We start from the raw sequence: 24,150 nt of genomic DNA, 5'->3' as shown, positions 1-24,150 counted from the left end.
CAGCTGATGGGGTCCACCATAACTCTATTCCGGGGCTTCTTTCAACCTGATCTCTGGGTGCACTCTTTTAGGGCCTTCAACTCAGGGAGGTATGTGGGTTGAGGGATGCTTGCTAGTGCCTCTCAGTAATTGGGGAGTGGGTAGGTGGCTGGGGGAGGATCTTCACCTTTATGGCTGCCTGACTACACTTGTCTCTTGGAAACTCAGGCTCAGTATTTATTTTAAAATCCTTATGTATGACCTGATACTTTGGGTGAGGTGCTATTGTAAATCAAGGTAACATGACAGAACATGGAAATGGGAAATTGCCTTTTATATCTTTAGTCTATCAGTCTGATTTTCAGAGTTGTATTCGCACCATGAAAGCATTCACCTTCAAATGGCTTCTTGGGAATGTAAGCAAAATAGAAGGAATCTCTGCTGTCCCCCAAATTTCTCCAATCCCTACAGGCATCAGTTGAGGTTCCCCTCTTTGTGCTGGTACCTGTCTGTGAGTGTGGCTGCTGAAGCGGGCAGGAGGGAGACGTTCTGTGCCTTCCTCCTTATTTCATGTGCTGCTGCTCCTGAGGCCTGGCTTGGAAAAAGCAGGACATTCGGCTTAGACAGATGGAGGGCAGTGTCATTTGCAAAATAAAATGAGTGCACAAATCACGCTGTGAAATTGGCATGACCATCCCTGCTGCTGTGATAGACTGACTTTTATTTAGTCTATGACAGGCAGTTGGGGAATAGATTAGGGTTTTTTTGGGAGGGGGATGGTGAAAGAAGGCCCTTTAATTAATGATAGAAATTCTGGAAAGCAGTAAATGGGGTGGAATATTATAAAATGTCATAAAGGATCATTTTGTTTCCAACAGAATCTTGGAAAGCTGGAGCATGTATCAAAAAAGTTAGTGTATTGTACCATTTCTAGCAATAAGAAAGAATTTTGTGGTTGCAATAAAAAGATTTAGTGCCTTATTGAAAGGAATTAGACTTTAGGAAAGCAGTGTTGGGCTCAGGGTGGATTTTGCTGCATAAAGGGAGGCATGTTTACCATGTAGAAGAATTCCATTCGGGCAAAATGTATGGGAGCTAAAAGTTCTTAACATGCTTATGTTTCTGCCTGTCAAAATGTGAGATGACCAAATTCCATATTCTATTTGTATGTGTAATCTATTTGACATTCTCTTTTAAAACTAGTTGGAAGTTATGTTTTCTTATTTATCCTCTAAATGTAATTGCTTCCTGTTGGTAAACATTGGTAATTTATGAATATCTCAACCACAGCTGTGGTCAGACAATTTCCTTGTTAAAGAAAGACCTTCTGCAAAACCATTTTCCAGCTGTTATTTCTCTTCCCTTTCATTCTAGGCCATTTTCTTCAGGATGGCCAGTTTGGTGGTTCAGTCCCCTTGCTTCTTCCTTCCCACCCCCCAATCTTCCACCATAAAGAAGGCAGAAAGAATAAATTAGTGTCAAATTGATAATGTAACTGATTGACTTTTAGGATCATCTGTTTAATCTTTTAAGAGTTTTGGAAAAATTGTATACCAAATCAATATTTGGGAACATTTATGCTCAGATGGTAAGACATTTAACCTCATTATGAATTCTCCTTTCACTGGCAGTTCCAGCTTTATTAATATTTTAATTAGATTTCCTTCTTGGATATACCTTTAAAAAAAAATCAAGTAGCTTATATTTGGAGGCTTGTGGTGTTATTACCTAAATTAACTTGTTAGGAAGAGCACAATAACATGGTTTATAAATGGAATTACCAGAGAAGGCACAACTGTGGATATTGACATTTAAAGAAATCAATCAATCAACCATCCAAACAAAGAGCTACTCTAAGCCCCTGTGTTTATGCAGGACTTTCTGTACCAGGACCAGATCCTGCTTTGCCTAACTTCCCTCATTAATCCTCACGGCCCTTCTGTGAATTGGGTAATTTTAACTGTTGGCCTCACTTGAAAAGCATGGACTGAAAAGCACAAAGAAGCCTGTGGTCGCCTCAGCACGGGGGGGTTGGTGATTGCTTAAGCTGGCCAGTAGGGGCCACACTGCACCTCTTCCCTCTCCCCCTGAGCACCTCCTCTCCAGTCATTTGAATTGGCTTTGGATCATTTGCTGCAGTTCTAATAGAACGGGCACAATGGTGTAAGAGTTTTAAAGTTTAAGCACCGAAGCCGTTGTGTAATTGTATGGCATCAGTGGCTGGAGGCCCTGCATCGATGCGATGCCCCTGTGTAATTGCCCACGCAAATTTAAGCAATCTGTAACAGACACAGGAACCCGTCTGCATTGGGCTGCAGACTCTTATCCCTCCAGAAAAACCTCAATAATTCAAAGAACCTTTTGTCATCTTTAAAATGCTCCGTGGACAGGGCTGTCCTACTATCCCTCTCACACAGGCAAGCATCACAGATCAGGACAAGGTTAATGGGCTAAATTGACAGTCAAAATTTAAATCGTAGGTATTCGGATGCATGCTTGCCTCGTTCAGTCCTTAAATTGTCCTTCCTAAGAGAAATAAAGATTATTCCAGAGCTTTAGTTAAACTTTAAGCATTTTATTAAAAACAAAGATATTTAGGTCTCTTAAAGCAGTTTCAAAATCATGGATTAGATGCTTGTGAAATGGGCAAACAGTCTATAATGTAGTATTCTTAAAATGACACCTCTGCTTGGGAAATCTACACAAATGGAGTGACGTGAGACAACTCAGTTGAAGACATATTTCCCTTCTTTTGTGTAAAACAATAATAATTAGGAAGCAAATCAGTAGGGAATCCTTTTTAGATGATTGTACATCAAAATAAAATGGCAAAAGCATTTTTCACCAAGGGAGTGAGATTAGCCAAAACCTAAACTCCTGTTCCCATACAATGCTGTTTGTGTTTTTTAAAATTCATCTAAATATGATTTAATCTAAATCTAAAGAAAAAAATAATCGAGATTCTAAACACAGACATACACACACAGCAAATGAACACAAAGGTAAAATGGTGGCCTGAAATAACACATTTTTTTTATAGCAAATACTTCATTTACTTAATAAAACAAACATATTTCTGTGCCAGTGTATATATTCAATGACATTGGTAGAGATATGCTACACAGATAAATAACTTATCTTTAGCACTGTTGAGAGATGGACTAAATATGAAAGAACATTCAAAATTAAATTAGAAAAGATGTACAACACCAAATTACTAGTTGAGGAAAAGGTACACAAGCGATGTAAGCAGGACCTCAGGCATTGTTAAATCCAAGTACTCAACATGAAATTCCCCAGACACACCACTTTATTTCTGCCATCTACGTGTTTTATTCTATTATTGCTCACTTAAGAAACTTATGAAATTTTGGCCTTCTTGTAGTCAGACTCAACCTTTAAATTTCCTGTGACATTTGAGTTTTGGGAGTTCTTTACAGCATGCGGCAGAACAACAGTTTCAGAGACTGTTATTCTGAAGCAGACAATGAAACTTCACTGGCATTGCCAGAGTTTTTAGGGTCCCAAATTAGGTTTTGCACTTTTGCTTTAATGAATCCTTTATGAGTGTTTACTTCCAGCTAAAACATTTTTCTTTAGATGTAAATCTTCCCTTAATATATTTAGATTTCTGTCCTGCTTGAGAGGAGTTTTTCACACTATTAATGGGGATGAAATTGTATTTTATCTTTGTGCAATTCATTAAGAGTCAGCAGGAAAAATGGATTTTAAAATAATTCTACCACAAAGTAAATTGAGCAGACTCTGTTTAACGACTTCAGGTAAGTGGATCAAATATGATAAATTTTGATACATGAAAAAGCAACTGAATTCTTGTAGCATTAATATTAGATAATGTTATTTCACTAACAAAATTTTAAAGATTATTTCCAACCCAACCCAATGAGTATGCAAATATCAAATACCTGGAAATGTGTAGACAGCTTAGATTTTAGAAACAGAAAGCACACATGCAATTTTAACTTCTTTTGACTCACTTTATAAATTGTAAATTAAACTGACTACCACTTATGGGATATCTATGAAATGAGATAATCTAAAGTTATGAAATAAAAGGGTATATTTTTGTACCTATAACCATGTACTGATGACCATGTCTTTCGTGATCACTAGAGGCAGGCTCAGACATATCTGTGATAAGGTTGTTTTTATATCGACTCCATATATGTAACTTTTTATTTTATCTTTAGTGAGGAGATGACCTCTTTGCTCCTATCTTTTTTGAGAAGTTTTTAAAGTTAAATACAGCTTGGTCCTTTGGTGCAGAAATAAACTGAATAAAAGTCAGTGCTTTTATAAGTGGAAAACCCGAGACCTGAGAGTCCCAAAATAACAGGTCTGGCCAATGGCCAGGCTTGGGGGAGCCCCATCCACTGTGCACTGGGGTAGTGCCCTTTACAGTTTGCCAAGCCATCCCTCCTGGCTGGGATTGCCAGTTACATTGTAGGTTGTGCATGTATTCTCCACATACTGACTAATAAAATTATAAATAGCCTGCCTGAAAAAAATACACTTCATGGAGAAAGTAGGATGAAGTCATTTCAACCATTAATGCCAAGAGACCTGAGGAAGCGCACATAATCTGGTCAGTTGTAGGTTTTATAAGAAGGCTCACATTTCAAATGCCTTCCTCCAATAGGAAGTAAACAATAATAAGGATTGGGAAAATTTCTCTATTTTGGAAAAGCAGATTATATGGGTACCCCCAATTCGTGGAAAGTTATACATTAGAAAAGGGATTAAAAATACCTCAAACGCCCAAGAGTTCAACCTCTAACCTTCTGGGTTGTTGGCACCAGGGAGGCTGCTACCCTCTTTTCTACTGTTTCATGGTTGTGGAGGAACAGACTGGGGCATTAGTCAGCAGTTTCTGAATTTTGACCCCAATAGGAAAGATACCTCGAGACAGGAGAAATAATAGATGGAGGCAATTACAAACAGCTGCTTGATTGATGGTTGACATCGTCAGGGCTCCACTGTATGGCAGATTGCAATGGTGTTGAGCTGCTCTTGCTACCAGTGGGTGTTGCTATTGGCAACCATGCAGTGAAGCCAATAAAACGGCAAGAAAATGAGAGGAAAACTCAACCTTAGTGGAAGCCGTAGAGTTTGTGGTATAAATTACATTCCCCTTAGCAATATGCAGCATCAACGTTCAGGGTAGCCACAGTGCGTGTAGCTACCTGCAGTCTCCATTGGACCCTGGGTCTAGTTTTATCATAAAGCACATGCTTTCAAATTTTGCTCTAGATACAATGGCATTCGTCTGGGCTATTTATTTATTTATCGTTGGGGAGGATGACAGATGTGGGTTCATCTCTGCCTCACATGGACTGATTTTCCATTCCCACTTGTGATATAAATATGATGTGACACAATAGCTAGGAACACCTGCAGTGCTTCTGAGCTGCAGATACACGACCAGAGTCTGTCCCTACCTCCACCCCCCACTTTGTTCCTCACCTGAAGGAGGGAGACAGCCCGGCAGAAGCTGTTTTCCTTTATAGCAGAGTGATTCAGAAAACTGGCTTAATAAAATCCATAAATCTGAACCACCTCCTCTTACCTGCTCCGTGGAGGCAAGTTTTCCTCCACTCATTCTCTCCTCTAGTTTCTCCAGTCTTCCCCGCAGAGACAGCTGTAAAAGGTAGCTGGGAACATTAGTTTTTAGGGTTCCTACTCCTTCCTTCTCTCTTTTGTCAACCCCCTCCCTGCTCAAGTTTCTCTCTTTTCTAGGCAATTGATGATAGGATTCTGTACCCTCATTTTTTGGGGAAGACATGCCATTTTTCTTTGTTTGGATTGATGTTCACCTTCCCTTTATCAGTTCTCTTACCACCTGCCTCGGTCCCCATCTCTTCCTTGTTAGCTGTTCTCTTTTGCTTCCCCTCCTCCTCCTCTTTTTCCCTCTCCTCCTTCTCTTCCTCCCATTTGCCTGGTTTATAATTTTCTTTTCCTCTAGTTCTGCCCATATAGAATCTTCCTTTTACCCCATGCGTACCTGCTCGTCCCTTACTTCTGTTTTGGTACTTTAATCTACCCATTCTTTAAACATTTCCCAGATGTCTACTATGCGCCAGGAAAAAAATGTCCTTGGTGGAACCTGGCCCCTGTTCCTCTGAGTAGTAAAGTTAATAACTGACACTGACGAGCAACAACAAGAACAAAACTGGTTTGTAAATTTTAGATACTTTAGAGCTGGAATGGACTTCAAGGTTCATCTGGTCCAGAGATTTTCAAACTCCTCAGAGCCCAATTATGGGCTACTAGGTATGTAATCAAAGAAATGAGGATTTGTAGGGGCTCTGGCTCTCCCAACCCAGCTTCAAACTGAGGACTTGGGCTTTTAGATGTTTTATGTCTTGGGGATTCTTTGTAAGATTTATTTGAACAAAGAGTTCTAAGGTTAAATCATGTTTGAAAATAATTTCCTAGTGTAATCTCATTTGACAAATGAGGAAAAAGGCTGGGAGAAGTTAAGTGACTTGTCTAAAGCCATCCAGTGAATAGTGCCAAACCTAGGGTACAAGTATAGCTTCTGGCCCAGCGTTCTTTGGATAAGGCATACCATGTCCTCAGTCTCTCAGCTTTCTAGTCATTGCATCTATTTAATATAGCTTATTCTTATCTACTATAAACCTAGCTTTCTATAGAATATCTGTTCTCTGCCTAGACTGTTGTTTCTTAACCTTTCAAGCATTATATCTTACACTTAAGGAAAAATCCAAAATTGGGGACCTTTCCATTTGGCTTTAGGTTGGCACTGGTAGTAACCTTACATTTTATACTGAAACTCATCACTAGGAGAGCTACAGGTAGTCAGTGATCATTCTCCGTGGCTCTGCTGCATCCTATGAAATGTCTCACTGTTGGAAATAGTTCTGAATGTTCATGTGTCATTTGCGTTAAATCCACCTATACATTTCCTTCCACCCTTACTTTAAGTCTATTAATCCATTCCTTCTGGGAGAAGACTTGGTCTACAATGAAGGTTGAATTAAAAAACTGAAAAAGGGGACCACAATCCCAATACAATGTTATGAATCTTGTCTGAACGCCAATCAGACAAACACATTTGCTGTCTTCCTACTATAGACCTTTTTAGGGGAAAACTGGGAATGGCTGGTTTTTGTAAGGATAATATAGTTTCTCTTTTAGGTAGGCGATTCTAAAGGCTCTGATCCATCATTAAGAAGCTTTAGGATTAAAAATAAGATATCTCTACAGAATACCAATTGGGATGCTTGGGACAGTCTGGCGCAGAAGGGGGAGCTCAGGAGAGGATGCAAAAGCAGGCGTTGTTTGGCTTTTAACAAACAGAACAGCCATACACAACATGAAGCAGCGCTAATGACGCCTTCACTGTTCAACATTCCCTCGGCTCAGAGTGAGCAGGGCCAACCGTCCTCAGGTCCTGGACCCAAGTGGCCCGCTGCCCAGAACCTTCATCTCAGCCCATGTGTGTTCATCAGGGAGAGGTGAGCGTCCTGGGGCATGTGCTCCCTGCCCCACCTCCTCCTCTGTCCTTTCTGCTGGCACCACACTGCAAGGTGAAAGCCCAGGCATGCTTCCCAGCACAACCCTGAGACTTTATGTCTGTTTGAGCTTAAAGGAACAAAAGAATGCTGTGGTGGGACCGAAGCTGGCTCTTGAGGACGCAGTCATTTCACAGCTGCGGCTGACCTGGAGGGTTAGTCTCTGTCATCTCCTGTCACCATGAGATTGACAGAGGGGGCAGAGGCAGCCGAAGAGATGAGCAGCCTTTTCTGGTGCAACTCTTCCCACTTACTTCTGTTGGCAGCTACTGAATCCAGCATCGGCTTCAGTTTCACATTGACCTTCACCAATGCCTAAAATATAACAAAAGCAGGTGGGGGAGAGAGGAACCGGAGTCACTGCCATGATTTTCTAGGTTTCTGCTGTGAGGAGAATGGCAACTGGCTGTAAGAAATGAAAGTGATTATTTTGGTAAACGTGAGCTATTTATAAGAAGTAAATATGCACTTAGCACCACTGTGTTGTATTAATAGAGCTTATATAGAAAATGAAAAAAATAAGACAGATGTCTGTGCACTCCTCCAGGGGGTGCCAGCCAAGTTGATTATGATCCTGTTTTAAATTCACATCAAACAGGAAACAAAATATGCAGCTCACACGGTCTACTAGTATGTGTATCTTTGCCTGCTAGGGAGGGCTCCAGATCTCAATAGATCAGGAACTGAAATTTTTACAAAAATAAACTTACCATTTGCTCCACCAGAGATGACTCTGGGTGGACTCATGTGAATGAGAAAGGCCAGGTGAAATCCTGAGATGAGAGAAGCTCATTTTTAAAGCACAGGATCTGGGGACTGTGCTAAATGTACAGATCACCATGAGAATATGCATGGAAATAGACACGAGAGAAAAGAAAAAGGGGTGTGGAAGGGAGGGACAGATGGAGGGGTGCAGGAGAGAGAAGGGAGAGAAAATGTAGGGTGGGGCTGGAGGCCGACTGACCACAAGGCTAAGGAAGCTCAGGATTCAGGGTCCTCACTTTTAGGAGACCCTTCTAAATATTTTTTTGCACTTAATTTTGTGTTATTTTTAAAAAAGGGTCCCCAACTCCCAAATGGTACAAACTTTCAGCCTCACAAAATGTGGATCACTCCTCTGGGGGAACAAAGCAATGAATGAAACAGGGATCACGGGGCTGCGGGGCTTTAGCCCCTGGAAAGGAAATGGTCCCGCTTAATGCCTTGGGTCAGCGTTCTGTGGCCAGAGATTATACTCCCAGTCCCATGGGGACACCCTGCAGGTGTGTCTCATTCATCACAAGGGGAACAAAAGGTGACCGGTGACTAAACCACCGTGGTTGCAGGACACCTCCTGAAAAGCCTTCTCCAAGCCGGACCCGTAGTTAGCGGGTACTCCAGAGCGAAGTCCTCCAACAGGAAGAATAATAGTTCTTTCTGTTGAGGATAATCCCCTAAGCATGACTGCAAACCACCTGTTAGGAGGACCTGAAGTATCCCCTCAAATAACCCTCCGCTCTGGGGAGTTTCAGGGATACAAGTGAAGTGTAACTAGATGTAAGGTAAGCGGGGGTTTGAAAGCCCAGAAATACGCAAGGATCCTGTTGAGCGGCGAGCGCTCCACCGTGGCAGTGTCCCCTCACACTCGTGTCCCTTAAACACAGCATGTTCTCGCTTTTATAAGCGATGTTTATCACACCAAGCAACAACGTCTAATTTGAAACCAGATGTATTTGTTATGCCATATGATAATAAATCACAGCAACATAATAACTCAGGCAGTGATCAAAATCCCCTTTACATCCATGAGAAAAATGCAGGTGCCTGTGTTCTGCTTAATGCAGTGATTTTATTTAGACAATAGTGTAAGAGGTGGGGACGAATGCCATGGTTTTTAGTATAGTTTGGCACTGGCTCCTCTTCGCTCTGATCAAGCCTTTTAATTAAACTGACTACTATAATTCCTATGGAAATTAGTGTTTATGTTATTTTCCTGCCACAAAAGCATTTCTCTAGAACTTATTTTTTTTTTAATCCCAGGAGCACAAATTGGAATTTTTTTCTGCATGAAATGTAATTAAAAACTCATTTGATTACTATAGTTCTGGCTCTGTTTTACTTATTAAATTCCTGTAATCAGTTTTCTTTTATGAAGCTGCTGGGAAATGATCTCAAAAGCAACACATTTTTCTCTTCCTTGGCAGGTTCCCGAGTGTTTACTAAATTACGTTCATAGCACCTGCCCATGATTCGAATTACTCCACCAATTTATTCCTTAAACTATTTAAGTTTATTCGGCTTAGCCCCGAACAGATTGCTTTCCTTTATCTAGCTCTTTGTTCTCTGTCTTCCTTTCTTTGTGTTGAATAAAAAAAATTTGGGGGGGGGGTACATTATTTCTCAGAATTCCTTCTCTTTATTTCATATTCTCCTTAAACACAGACTTGCCACACTGGAATATCGTTTTCCTCTAGTCAGGTGCTGGTTCTAGGCAAAGGTAGCAAGAATCTCATCTTGAAGAATTATTCTTACACTATAAATTTGTTATATAAATGCAGTTAGCTGGAAGAATACGGAGCTATTAGAATATTAGGAAGGCAAGGGATTATCCACAAACCTAAATTCCAAGGTTTACGGTGATTACGTGCAATGTACCATCAGCAAGAGAATTGCTACCAGTATTTAGAAAGATATGGGTATTCCTACAAACAATCAGCGAGTGACACCCGATGAGTTCTGTGCAAATGCTACTGGTCTCTGTCTCGTTTGACTAACTCTACTCTTAGCAAAAGAGAAAGGGGACACATCACCCATCTGCCCACTCTCCCTGTACACACAGAGGGACTCTGAAGGTTATGTGTGTGGCACCATCCACCACAGGATGCTGAGTCCCTTCCGTGACATCCCCATGGTGTGACCATTCAGTGTTTAAACACGTCCGGAGGCAGTGAACTCACTACCTCCCTGGCTGGGGGTGTCAGTTTACTCTTTGTTCTGATTTTAGAATGTTGTTCTTTATACTGAGCTGAAAACTATATCCCTGTAATCGACCTGATGGTTCTAATCCTTGGGGCCCTCTCCCTTTTTTTTGGGGGGGTGCTCTCCCTTTAAACTCGAATCTACTGAGCAGTAGGCTGATGACTCATGTGCTGCTCCAAGTGTAGGTTAGGATTGATTTGTTGACCTCAAAACCCAACTTGGGCTGTGTATGGATATCACTGAGACTCCCAAGCTCACTGCAGCTCCCCAACCCTGGCCCATCACAAACAGGACCCTGGATACTTGCCTGACGTGGGGACACAGCCCTGGGCACCTAGTCATCCAGGTGGCTGAGGGGCCACTTGCTTCTTCATTCCTTTCACACTCCACTGTTGAGTCCACTTGTGACCAGCACATACAGTTTATTCCATATTTTATTTATTTTTTAAATAAGTAACACATTCACTAGTCCAATGAATACAAAGGGTACAAAACATAGTGTTAAAATCTCCTTTCATCCCTGCCCCAGAGACTTAGTTTCCTTCCCTAGAGGCAACTGATGTTACCAGTTTCTTGGGTATCCTTCAATAAACATTTTATGCCTATGTAAGCATAAATACATAGAATATATTTATATATATATATAATGTATATATGTATAATTAGGTTGATTCCCTCATCATTTGCAGTGATTCTTTCAGAGAGGGAGTGAAAGCAGAACCTTGTGGAACAACATTATTATGATAATGCTTGAGTGAGACTAATCACACTGTGTAGAAATTAGTATCTGGAGTATATAGAGAGGAGAGGGATCAAATTCCAATTTTCTATTGCTATGCCACTGAATTTTTCTTCTGCAGAGCTTAATCTGCTGTGAATCCTATCTAGTGTAGTTTTCCTCTTAAAAATTGTAGTTTTCATTTCTAGAAGTTTGATTTGTGTCTTTTTTTTATATCTTCCATGACTCTGTTTTTCATGCCCAATCTTTCCTCTACTCTCTTGAACATATAAAATGTAATAAATGTCTTAATGTCCTTCTTTATCAATTCTATGATCTGTGTCATTTCTTAGTCTGTACTGGTTGATTTTTCTCATCATTATGGTTCAGATTTCTTGCTTCTTTGCATGCCTGGCAATTCTTGATTGGATATCAGACATTATGAATTTTATGTTGTTGGGTTCCTGATTTTCTTTTCTTTTCTTTTTTTAAATTTCTTTAAACATTTCTCAGTTTTATTGGAGAATGCAGTTTTGATGGTTACTTGGAAATAATAATTCGATCCTTTTGAGGCATGCCTTTAAGCTTTGCTAGGTGGGTCCAGAGCAGCTTTAGTCTAGGGCTAGTCTGGCCCCACTACCAAGACAGTAATCTTCTGAGAACTGTACCCAGAACTTCATCTATTTCAGGGTTTTTCTCTAAAATTCTGGGTGGTGGGACCACGGACTACTCCTCCGCCTGGGTGAGCTCTGAGGATTACTCTGCTTTCTCCTTTTTGCTGGTGCTCTCCAGCATCAGTGGTTTCCTCACATGCCTGGGGTGAAGAGCACCGAAGACTCAAGGGGCCTCTGCAGATCTCTGGAGCCCTGTCTTCTCTGCTGCTCTTCCCTGGGGACTCTCACCTCCTTGGCCTCCCCAGGTTCCTGGCTCTGCCTCCGCATCTCAGTGGGACCATCGAGCTCTGCCTGGGTTCCCCTCCCTGTGCTGTGGCCTGGACACCCTCCCCAGGGAGTAAGCTGGGGCACCTGGAGGGCCCATTTCATTTGTTCCCCTTTCTCAGGAATCACTGTATTGTGTTGCCTGTAGCCCAGTGTCTGAAAACTGTTGTTTTATGTATTTTTCTGTTTGTTTTTGTTTTTTGGTGGTTTTCTTTTCCCCCTGTTACTCTGGTCCAGCAGTGGAAGTCCCTATAATTGGTTTTAAACAACTCTGTCTTGGGTACTAGCCCATGAGCTCCAAGGGAGACTGGAATCAAGGCCTGTATCTTTGGATCTCTAGCTCTGAGCTCAGTCATCTCTGGGAACAGCACCCCTCCTCTACTCCACCTACAGAGCAGTGGCAGGAGGATGGGGTAAGGCCAGGACGAGTGGGGTCAGTACGTTCTGACCTGCTACAAGATCCTGCGGTAAAAGCAACCTGAGAATGAGCCCCTTGGGAAATGAATATAGTATTCTGTCTTATTACCATTATTGCTGAGAGCTTGTTTTTATCAGTTCGCTAAGGTGCTAGGAGTGTGACTCTTGCTTTCCCACTGCCATCAGTATCCACATCTGCTGTCATCTGGCCCCATGTGTGCTTATTAGTTGACCACAATCACTTCTTGGAGCTCAACTGCTGGACAGATGGAGGCAGATGTGGGACAGGGGAATAAGCAGAGAAAGCCATGCTCTTAGAAAAAGTCCCTGCACCTACAGTCTTGCAGAGGGGAGAGAGGAACACCACCAAATTAAAACCAGATTTTCTTGAACCCTGAAAATGTCCAACTATGTCATTAATACCTTTAAAAAACTTTGAGGAAATTATCTGAGCTATTTATTTTTTTAAAAGACAAAGAGGGAAGATGGTTTTTACTTCCTATTGTTGACTCATGTATTTCCAGAGTGTTGGCAATAAGAATTATATTTTCTGCTGTCCTGCATCCCCACCTTACCCAAAAGAAATAATCAGAAACTAAGAGATACAATGCATGGCAGAGAAGAAAGAAATTAAAATATTTTTTAAATATCAATTTTTTGATAAAATATGAAAATAAACTTGGAGCCCCTCTCAGATATCTTGTTTGAGGCAATATCCCTGTAATGAAGATGTGATCACTTTTCTAACATGATTATTTAACTTCCTGGGTGAGAATGTCCAGAAGCTGACTTGGGCGTTGGTATTTTGAAAAGGAAAGTAATTGAAGACATGACCAGCTGGTGTCATCTCTGCTCAGACCATCAACAGAAGGGGCAAGAACGCATGCAAGTGGTGGCAGCTCCTGAAATTCTCTTGAATTCTCGAGACTGGCCAGCCACATGTGTAAAGAGTACCTCTCTCCAAGAAACAAAGGAGGCTTCTACTTAAGCTATGTGACTTCAGAGAGAAGTGGCTAATTGTGCAGCAAACCCAAACTTTTAAATTAGTGAATTGTTGAACTGCTAATCCTTCTTGGTTCCCAAAGGTAAAGATTATTCATCATTGAGTCTGACATATTCCTGAATTTTACATGTCACGTTGCAATGCTGTAGTTGCTAAGAATCCCAATTGGCTTGTCAACCTTCTATTCTTCCATTGTGTTGTAAAGGTCAGAGCCAGTGAACTGAACTCATCGCCTTCCTCCGAACCCTCCTCTGCTCTCAGGTTTACTCCCTCAGGGAGCTAAGCATTACCTCTCCACCCAACTGCCCAACCCAGCAGTCTATGGATCATCCATGACCTCTGCCTCTTCCACCGCATCCAAACTATCACCAAGTCCTCTCAATCCTACTTCCAAATTGTCTCCGTGTGTCAGTCCAGTGCCATTCCTACCACCCTACTTCAGGCTGCCCTCACTTCTCCACTGCCTTAACCTCCTGCAGCTCCTACCTGGGCTCCCTGCTTCCTCCCCTGGGTCCTGTCCAATCAACTCTCATTGTAGCCATCCTGGTCAATCAAAATCACACAGCCGAGCTGGCTGCTCTCTACCCTGAACCTTTGGGTGGCTCCCATATGATATGAATGTGTTGTAAGACCCTACCAGAAAAGGAGAATTGTGGGATTAAAAGGGAATGAAAGCCAGAAATAACACAGAAAAGAAAAGAACCATAAAGCCCAATGGAAAATCTGAGTTATGGTACAAAAGCAGAATTTTGAAATGCTAAAATAATCCCTTTGAGTCTTCTAGAAAACCTGAAATACACATCTTTCTATGCATCTTAACATTTTTCTGAGTAAGGAAATAAGCTAAACTCCACATGGTGTGTTTGGCAGGGGAGTAGCTGAAGTGTTAGTTACTACATGTGAGAGCAGACGGAGCTGGCTGTGGGTCCAGATGGGAGGCAGCAAGCAGATTCCCCCAAACCTCACGCCTCCCCTCCCCAGTTCAGTGGCCTTCGAAACCCAAGGTTGTGCAAAAATTAATTTGCATTAAATTACTTAAGATAATGTATTAACTACCACAGGAGGCTTCCAGCAGTTTTTAAAACTTGCTTTGGAAAACAAATAAACAATAATGGTGAACACAGAAGTGAGCCAAGACTTCTTTGGATAAATGTTTTTAGACATTTACATTAAAAATACCACCTTTAAAATAAAGCTTTAGTATGTAACTTGATCAAGATGGAAAATTAGTAATAATTGTTTATATATGTCACACATGTACCTGTGCCAGGCACCGTGTTCTCTTGGGTTCTTCCCTGGCTAGAACACAATGGAGTTTAAAAGGTTCTAGCCTTATGACTTCTGCCCCATTGGGGATGGAGTCATTTACTCCACAAGGACTGTGGTATCTCTAACAGAGACTGCTAATTGCCTTCCCACCTCCCTTAAGCTTAGGAATGGCCAGGGAGGTGCAAGCAGAATTCGGAAAGAAGAGCTTCTGAGAAGACTCTTAAATGGGAGTTTATTCAGTTGGGAAGTGCATCCTTTTGCCCTTGCCCCTATCTCCTTCTTGCTGCTGGAATATTAACATGATGGCTGGAGCTACAGTGACCATATTGTGACTATGAGGCAACCTTGAGTATGGCAGCCATGCCCTAAGGAAAGATAAACAGGGACTGGGATGACTATGGAACTGCCACATCATAGCAACCTAGAACTGACTTCTCTGGATTATTTTTATCAGAGAGATAAGTAAATTTCTATTTTGTTTAAGTTATTGTGATTTCAGATCTCTGTTACTAGTAGCCGTATGCAATTCCTAATTGAGAGAATTGATATCAGGTTGTAGGTCTCTATTTTATGGCTACCTGTGTAGGTGTCAAAGGATTTAGGCATCTTGATACTTGAATAAATTGATCCCCTGCATTGGGTAGTTGTGAGTTAACTTTTTTTGGCAGTGGATTATAAGTGAACTGCAGTAGACAGCAGAGGCTATATAAGGTCCCTTTACCCTTCCTCAGGTAACAATCCACTCCATGTGCTCTGAGTAGGAGCATAATTCAGTCCTGACCAACACCAGTGACTGGTGTAGGGATGTGGATGTGGATGTGGCTCAAGCTAAGGCAATCAGAGGTCTTGCAAGGTTTTCCCCAGAACTATTGGAAGTGAGGCTTTCTTTTTCTTCTTTCTTTTGGTATGATAATACCTAGAATGAACATGTGACCTTAGAGCTGCCAGGATGTGTGAGGAAAGCTTGGTTGAGAATGAAACCAAAACATAACTAGGAGGCAGAGGAAAGGGGGGTGTCTGTCTTATGATATCCTTTGAATCCTCTGGATGTGGCCACTTGCTGCCCAGTCAACTGCACCTCTAAGCTCCCCAGTTGCTTGAGCCAACAAATTCCCATTTCTGCTCAAACTCATTTGAGGGAGTTTCTGAGCTCCAAATCATGGGGCTTTTGCTATGGTCCCTTATTGTTCTCTGTCACCCCCAGGAATTACTTGAGATTGAAACCCCCCACCAGACTTTGAACTGGTGGCTGGCATAAGGGAGTCTCAACTTGCCCAGCATAAAAGGTTGCTGCTAATACTCACTGGGCAGCCCTCTCTACCCAAGTTCATGAGAGTCAGGGACCAGCTAGCACTTATCTCTCTTCTTCTTGAACCCCCAGAGTCTACCAAACAGACTCTTTAAAAGGTTTTAAATGTTGCTGAGTCTGAACCGCCCATGCTATGGGGACTCAGAAGACCCTAACAGAGGATGCCAACTCCCCCTGGTGGCAAAGTCAGCTGACCTACAGGACTTCGGCTTCCAATAAGGAGGACTCAAAGGACCCGGGTGACGGCATCAATTTAGCCTGTGTTTTTCCTAAGGACCAGGTGAACTCAGACAGAAAGGAAAAACAGCAACTAGCTGTTATTTTCTCCTTACTGGAAGCTCAGTGTCACTCCACATTTATCACATCGGGTGAGAGCCTCTTTCCAGTTGAGAAAACTATTTTTCTATATGTGATATTAACTCTGCAGATCTGTTACAGCAGTAACAGTTGTAGTATCTATTCAGCAGTAACAGGTTGGCTATGTCTGATTTTTGCAAATGCCAAAAAATATTGTCAGATCTTTCTGTTTTGTTAGTGATATTTGAGAGCTTAAAATCTAAATAGTGTGAGAGAGTTACCCAAATTAGCAGTAAAGATGATAAAGCCACAGAGGTAATACTTAGTATGAGGAGGGCAAGCAAGCTCATTAGAATCCAACGTAAGAATGATTCAGATCTGTAATTGGAATCCTAAGGGCATAGTCTAGCCAAGCTATAACACTGATGTTTGTAGCATCAATTCTAATCTCCTGAAAGCTAATTACAGTACTACTAATAACTTAGAAAGAAAGACATCATTTTCTTTCCTAGGTTTGAAGCAGATTAATAGTGACTGTAAAAGTGAAAATGCTTTATTGAAATTTTCTCTCCCTCTTTTCTTTCCCTTTCCATTTCCTTCCTAATCTCTCAAGTTTCTTGTTTCGCTTATTTTATTTACATGCTCAAGGGATTCCTTTGTGGAAAATGATATTTACAAATGAGATTAACATTAGGAATTAATGAGGCAGGAATTTTAATCTCCTTGGATTAACGGCTTTGTTATTTCCATAATACAGGGCAAGAGTTTTAAATACAATGTCCACCGGGCCAGGCCAGTAAAGTTGATGAATGAAATAGGCTGCATGATACAGTTGGGAATGGTGGGGCCTTTGGCAAACTGGATATGTTACACGTTATAAACAGTGTTCAACTGAATGAGACGTGTCCGTGGGCCGAGTCTACTCTGAAGGCCACCCACTCGCTCTCGGTGAGAGAGAGTAAAACACACCTTGCCAAAATGAACTAATAACTACTGAGTACTGAATGTGTCCAGTGTTCCACGTGCCATCCTGGGGCCTATCCAGATGGGAGCTCATTAAACCTCACAACAATGCGGAGAGATTGGTATTGTTGACCCTGTCGTGACAGATAAGGAACCTGAGATTGCGGAAATCAACTTAAAAAGGCCAAAGTTTACATGGGTAAGTATACAGCAGAGCTGGAACGTCACGTCAGTTCAGGCCTGCCTGAGGACAAAGCCCATGGTGTCTTCCCATGAGGGATCTCAGTGGGATGTTGGTGATGACACGTGCCTCACACTTGACTACAGTGTCCGGACACTGGAGCAACTTTTTGGTTCTAGTGTGCTCGGCACTGCTTCAGGACAAATTCACAGGAGGGAGGCAGCCTCACGCCACCTCCCAAACATTAGGTGTAGATAGTGAATCTTTTATCTGTGACTCCTCTTTTCAAGCCTACCCTGGGAAAATAAAGGTTTTAAGTGGTAAATCACGGCAGGCCTAAAGATGGCTCCTGTACACAGGAGCAAGGAGACGGCTTCTTCTGTTATAATGAGCCCCTCTAGGATTCTGTCCTAGGTTATCCTGTTGGTTGGGTTTTCAGAGCACACTGGTAGCTAATCAATCATGTTCACTGTGTAGGCAACATCTGACTTGGAAGGAATAGCTGCTGACCCAGAAGCCACAGCCTTTGATGAATGGGGCTTCATGTAAGAGGTGGTTGGAACATGTAAGTAAAACACAGCCACATGGTAACAATCCACCTCTCCATACACTGGAATGTTTTCTGGTGAAACTATGCCACTTGAGATTTTATAGACATATATATATACATATATATACACACATATATGTATATATAATCTATTGTTTTTGCAAAGTTCAGTGTGTAAAAAGAACCATTTAAAATATTTATTTTTTGAGGTGCAAGCATTCGTTTACTATATATATTTTTGTATACTTCTCACATGCCTTGAGCCCTAGGGTTCTCCAAGCATAATGGCTAGGATGCCTGTGTGGGAGAGGGTTTTACAAACGTGGAATCCCTTGCCCTTAGTGTGAATGGTGTTCTCAGTAAGCTACCATGGTACCTCCTAGAATGGATTCTAGAATACCCTATTATCATGTGCCCTTCTATTTTTTAGCTGATATTTGTACTAATGAACTGCTTAGGGAGTGCCATGCAAATCTGATGATGCCTGAGCTTTTCTTGTGAGAGTTTAAAGGGGTCCTCATGCCAGCACCAAACAGGGCTCAGATTTGAGACAGAGAGGGAACCATCAAAGTCTGTGCATCCCAGTGCCCCAGATCGACAGCGAACGAGACCCAAAGAATCCATGAGAGATGTTTTGTCTTTAGGTAAACATCCTTGGGGACAAAAATCCTCTATTATTTTACTGGTCTCTCTCCATATGGTAAGAGAACCTACTTTTTCTTAATTTTACAACATAATAAAGAAAGATTTTGGGGAGAAAGAATAGGAAGACAAAGAAAGGGGTATTTTACACATACCACTGGGTGTATCATTCACTGGCCTTTTGTCCAAAGAAAGGGTCACCTTTAAGATCTGATGGAAGGTATGTTATTGTGGCTTTATTGCATTGCTAACTCTCCCAAAGACTAAGATATGGGAAAAGTTTGTATGTGTGGGGACAACAGGACCAATACTCTGAATGTTTTTTTAATTAAATTTTTGAAGTATAGTTTAAGGAAGGGAACATTAGAATTTTATGAACAAGAACTTCCTAATAGGCAACGTTTTTCTTCTTTTCAATGTTAGGAAGGTTTACGTTAATTTAACTTTCAGATATTGATCATTTAAGATTAAATAAGCGTCCCAATAAGAAGACAAACTAGATTTGTGTTTGAGCTAAATTCTAAAGCTTATATGGAAAAATAAACAAGAATACCTAGAAAATACTGAAAGAGTAATGGGGAAGGTGAAACTAGGCTTATCATTAAAATATATTATAAAGCAATATTAATTAAAAGAGTGTGATTAGGCAGACAGAGTAATACAACAGAATAGAAAGAGTAAAAATAGAATTAAATTTAAGGGAATTTGGTATATGATGAAGGTGACCTTTTAAATCATAAGGAAAATGATTAGTCAAAAACTTATGGCACAACTGCGTAGCCAACAAAAAACTAAAGTTGGAATCACATTCAATCAAATAAAGCAAAACCAGATGAGTCACAGATATAAATAAAAAAAAATGAAGCCATAAAATACTAAAAGAAGTTCTGAGAATTTAAATTTTTTTATAATTTTGTAATGGGAAAGTCATGATCTGTATGACATAAAATCCAGAAGCCATAAAAAAAAAGATGAATTTGACTACATAAAATCAATGTATTTCTGTATAGCGTAAACAAAGTGAAAAGATATATGACAACCTGGGAAAAATATTTGCCACTTTTGCTACAGATAGAGGTCTATTTCTTTAATATATAGTGAGCTCCTACAAGTCAATAAGAAAAGACCACCAGCCCAATAGAAAAATGGGCAAAAATATGGAGAGTTTACAGAAAAAAATACAAATGGCTCCTAAGTAAAAAAATCTGTACTAAAAATATGATCAGACTCATTTATGATATGGAAAATACAAACTAAAACTACCATGAGATAGATTTTGCACCATCATATTGGCAAAATTCAAGAAGTTTGATAACACATTGTCATGGTAAGAGTGTAGAAGGAGAGGCACCTCAGCCATTGCTGGCAGAAATATAAATTGGTTCAGACTACACAGAGAGAAAGTTGGCAATACCTATCAAAATTTCAAATGCCCATATGCCAAATGCCCACTAATTCCACTTCCAGGTGTTTGTCCTACAAATAAAGTATGAAGATGATGCATTTACAAATATATTTATTGCACTTTGTTTACAATAGCAAATTATTAGAAACAACATCAGTGTTCATAAATAATTAATTATTGATTAAATAATTTATTCTACATCTTTAAGATCTAATACTCTGCAGCCATCAAAACGAATGTGACAGCTGCTATATGGACACTGAAAAGGAGTGACCTCAAAAATATATTAAGTGTAAGAAAAAAAGGTATGGAGCAGGATAGACACTGTTCATGTATGTGTATACGTGCATATATACACACACATACATGTATACGTATACATCCATATATGTATTATACACAAACTATATCTCAATAAAAGAAAAAGCCAAAAACACTATTTCTGCTTTTGTATAGACTGTTTTTGGACGAAATTGGTTAATAGTGGTTGCCCTGAGGGAGAGGACCTGGGTGACCTGGGGACAGGAGTGTGAGGGAGGACCACTTTTCTCTAATACTTTTGTGCCTTTTGGACCTTTTGAATTCTGTTCACTGGGCATGTATAAACTATTTAACAGTAAAATATTCTACTTAAAAGTGTAACGTGAACTGATAAAGGAACTAGCAACTTTTGATCATGTGTTAGAATTACTCAATAGCAAGTCATTTCATTGTTGATAAAGAAAGCTTACGAGTACAAGGGTAAAAAAGAGAAATATTATTTCATAAAGATCAAAATAATATAGTGCTTTGCACCATGATTCAAAAATTATCTCAGTACCTTAATGCACGCTGTGCTAATGTTGTGTGTAAATCCCCTCCCTCCATCCACGTTCCAGTAAGGGCCGACTACCTCATTGATCCTAAACATTTCCTCTGAAAAGCGATCAATGTCCCCTGCCTGGACATTAAACAGATTTTGAAAAACTCTTCAATCCGTATCAGTCTCATATCCTTATTTAGTTCCTCAAATTTGCCCTCAGCTGGGAATCGTGCAGGCGACTGTGATTCTGTTGTGTTCACCACTCATTTGAAGGGCCCCATTCATCATCATTTCTAGGCCTTTTCTGATGCAATGTAGCTTGTTCTTTGTCTTTCTTAAAAACTGAATGGCTGTTAAATTATCCATTTATCTTCCTTCAGATTTTCTGTTCAGTTTCTCAGGCCCTCTCAGGGCTGTCTTTTCTACCTTGTTTGCTGACTTTTCATTCCATTTCCCCTGTTCTTAGAGGCATCTTGGTTCACTATGCTGTCCTTCAAAGCAAACTCCCTGCTTCCATCTGCTTTCTGTGTGTTTGAAATCTGCATCACTACTCAGATAGATTTCCTTTTTAAACTGTCCCTTCGGGATAGCTTTGAACACTTGGAGACAATATGCTTCAATATGTTCGTGGCAGAGTATCTCGAGACAAACCCTACACTGGAGGTCAGAAGTCTTGGTTTCTAAACCTAGCTTTGCCACCGTCAAGCCGGGTCACGGGTGACCTTTCAAGGTTTCACTTCCCTCATCTACAGGTGATCTGCAAGCTCACTGTTAGATGAACATTCTAGTATTACAATAGCGTGTTGCTTCTGTTTCAGGGGACCTGATAAGGACCTGAGGTTTGTATAACATTAATGCCTGCTCACACATCATCTCAGGTGGCAGTAAGGTCCTATCGGTTAGAAGCCCAGATTTGAAGGCAGAAAAAAAAAAATCTAAGCTCTGTCACTTAATGTCTGTGTATTCTTGGGCAAATTACAGAAACTCTGTAGCTTCAGTTTTCATCTGAAAAGGGGGATGATAGTCGTATCTAACTTGATATTGCTAAGAGAATTAAATCAGATAATGCTTGTAAAGTCAGTCTGGTGCCTGGCACATAAGAAGTGCTCAGGAAATGTTGTTATAGACGCACTACACCTTAGTGAGACCAGCAGTTTGGCTATTTACTATCCAAACTTCCAACAGAGGCTATTGAAGCTTAGAGATGATATTAATGGTGATAACAAGAATAATGGCTCACATGTATGGAGGGCTTTAGCATGTAATGTTTACTTTTCCCGAAGCATTTCCACATACTCTATCTCCCTTGTTTCAGACTCTTGGAGAGGCTGATATTAACTATCCTCAATTCTACTTGCTCCAAGAAGAAAGTCACGTTGTAAGGCCAAAGGTGTTGAAAAAGCAGCAGAGTGGAGTTATTTTCATTCAAGCCAGTGGTGATCACCGTGAAAAGAAAGCTGAGCATATGGAGCTAAATCCAAAGGCTGGTCTCCTTATAAAAGAAGGCCATGTGAAGACACAGGAACACAGAGACACAGGGCAGAATGTCATGTGAAGACAGAGTTGGAGATTGGAGGGATTCAGCTACATGCCAAGGAACGCCAAGGGCTCCTGGCAACCACCAGAAACCAGGAGAGAGGCGTGGAATGGATTCTCTTGCAGAGCCTCCAGAAAGAACCAGCTCTTCTGACACCCTGATTTCTGACTTCTGGTCTCCAGAACTGTGAGAGAATAGATTTCTGTTGTTTTAAGCCACCCAGTCTCTTGTATTTTGCTAGGCAGCTGTAGGAAATTAATAGACCCCCTCTTGGCTGAACTTGGACCCTTAAAGTCCTGAACCTGTTCCTTCTGAAAGACAGATCAGCTCTCTTCCTGTTGATGTCCCCTTCTGCAGACATCCTGGGACATAACTTCCTTTCCAGCCTCCAATATTTGAGGATATCTTATGCCCTCGCACATTCTGTTGTCCTTGAGAGTTTATATCTTTTTTTAAAGAAATGCAACGTTATTATTTCTAATCACACTTTAGCATTAAATAATCAATAAAATATTGAACAAAGGTACTCATTTTAGAATTATGTCACTTAGCAAAAACAACAACAAAACAACCAAAAAAAGTAGGCAATGACTGAATAAATTATGACAAGTCATTGTTTGGAATATTAGGCTGCCGTTTCAAAGGACAATATGAAAATTATGTTAAGGATGTGGAAGCATGTTTGAACTTTATCTTAAGTGGCCAAAGCAGAATACACTGGTGTACCTGGATGAAAACGTGTTTGCATGTGGACAACAGTATGAAGGGGCATCACAGGAGAAAGAGAATGTGAGTCCTTCCTTCTACCCACAGTCTGCTCTTGACGATTTAGGTGTGCTCTGAGGCCATGTATGTTTTCTCTCCTGTACTCCTCATTTCCTTCCCGGTCCTCAATCGCACGTTGTTAATACCCTTACTTACAAACTGTTCAAGGCATTGTAGGCTTTTTCTATCATGCTCCTTAAAATTCTTCCAGCCTCTTCCCATTTCGTAAGAAAGTTTATATCTTTAAAAAATTCCTATATTATTTTATGAATGGAATTCTCAGAAGGATGTGGAATAAATTATGGAGGTCAATCCACCATCTTTTATTGGCAACATCAACTCAGTTACAGGTGAAAGTGTTTGGTCAAGGACAATTTGACATAAGGTCTTTCTGAGAAAGTATTTCTCTGGTAACCAGTTGAACAGAACCTACAGTAGCCCATTCGGTGCTCTAGCAATTACTCTCCCTGGAATCTCTACTCAGATCCCTGTATCCTCCCCTCTGAAGAATTCAGAGTTTTACTTTGTAAATGGGAGGTTTAAAGAGGTAGAGCACTGCCGGACTAATGGAATGGCCTTTCACTTCCTCAGGGCAGTGCAGTGGGAAAAAGCAGCAAAGTAAGGCTGAGAAGACTTGGCTTCGAAATTCTGGCTCTGCTGTGTATTAACTGCTTCACTCTGGTTAAGTCCATTAGCTTCTGTAGGTTTCAGTTTCCTCATTTATAAAACTTAGACTATTAGACATTATAGGATTCAGAATGAAGTATTTTCTTCCTTCACAGAGTTAGGGTAAAATTACATTGTGTATGTAAAAGCGCTTTGTAAACTTTAAAATTTAAGCCCTATCCAGTGGCCACTATA

At 40.7% G+C, this 24,150-nt stretch overlaps 2 protein-coding genes across 4 annotated transcripts in view; one reads left to right on the top strand and one right to left on the bottom strand.

Moving 5' to 3' along the window:
• The window catches only part of AGPS (alkylglycerone phosphate synthase), a 280,454-nt gene that overhangs the window by 208,382 nt on the left and 47,922 nt on the right, over window positions 1-24,150 (top strand). The window lies entirely within an intron of this gene.
• Window positions 6,363-24,150, bottom strand: part of PDE11A (phosphodiesterase 11A) — a 415,741-nt gene continuing 397,953 nt past the window's right edge. The window contains exons 19-20 of one of the 2 annotated variants that reach the window (XM_029225506.1): window positions 7,684-7,850; window positions 7,343-7,605 (exon numbers count right to left, since the gene is read on the bottom strand). In XM_029225506.1, the coding sequence (XP_029081339.1) occupies window positions 7,692-7,850 (159 nt within the window). In that variant the 3' untranslated portion in view covers window positions 7,343-7,605; window positions 7,684-7,691. Of the gene's footprint in view, window positions 7,851-24,150 lie in introns of both variants that reach the window. The other variant, XM_029225505.1, reaches the window with a different exon arrangement.

Source organism: Monodon monoceros, unplaced genomic scaffold, assembly GCF_005190385.1.
Source record: "Monodon monoceros isolate NGI ecotype Baffin Bay Population unplaced genomic scaffold, NGI_Narwhal_1 Super_Scaffold_16, whole genome shotgun sequence".
In the NCBI taxonomy this organism is placed as follows: domain Eukaryota; kingdom Metazoa; phylum Chordata; class Mammalia; order Artiodactyla; family Monodontidae; genus Monodon; species Monodon monoceros.
This window is presented reverse-complemented; position numbering and strand designations above follow the sequence as displayed.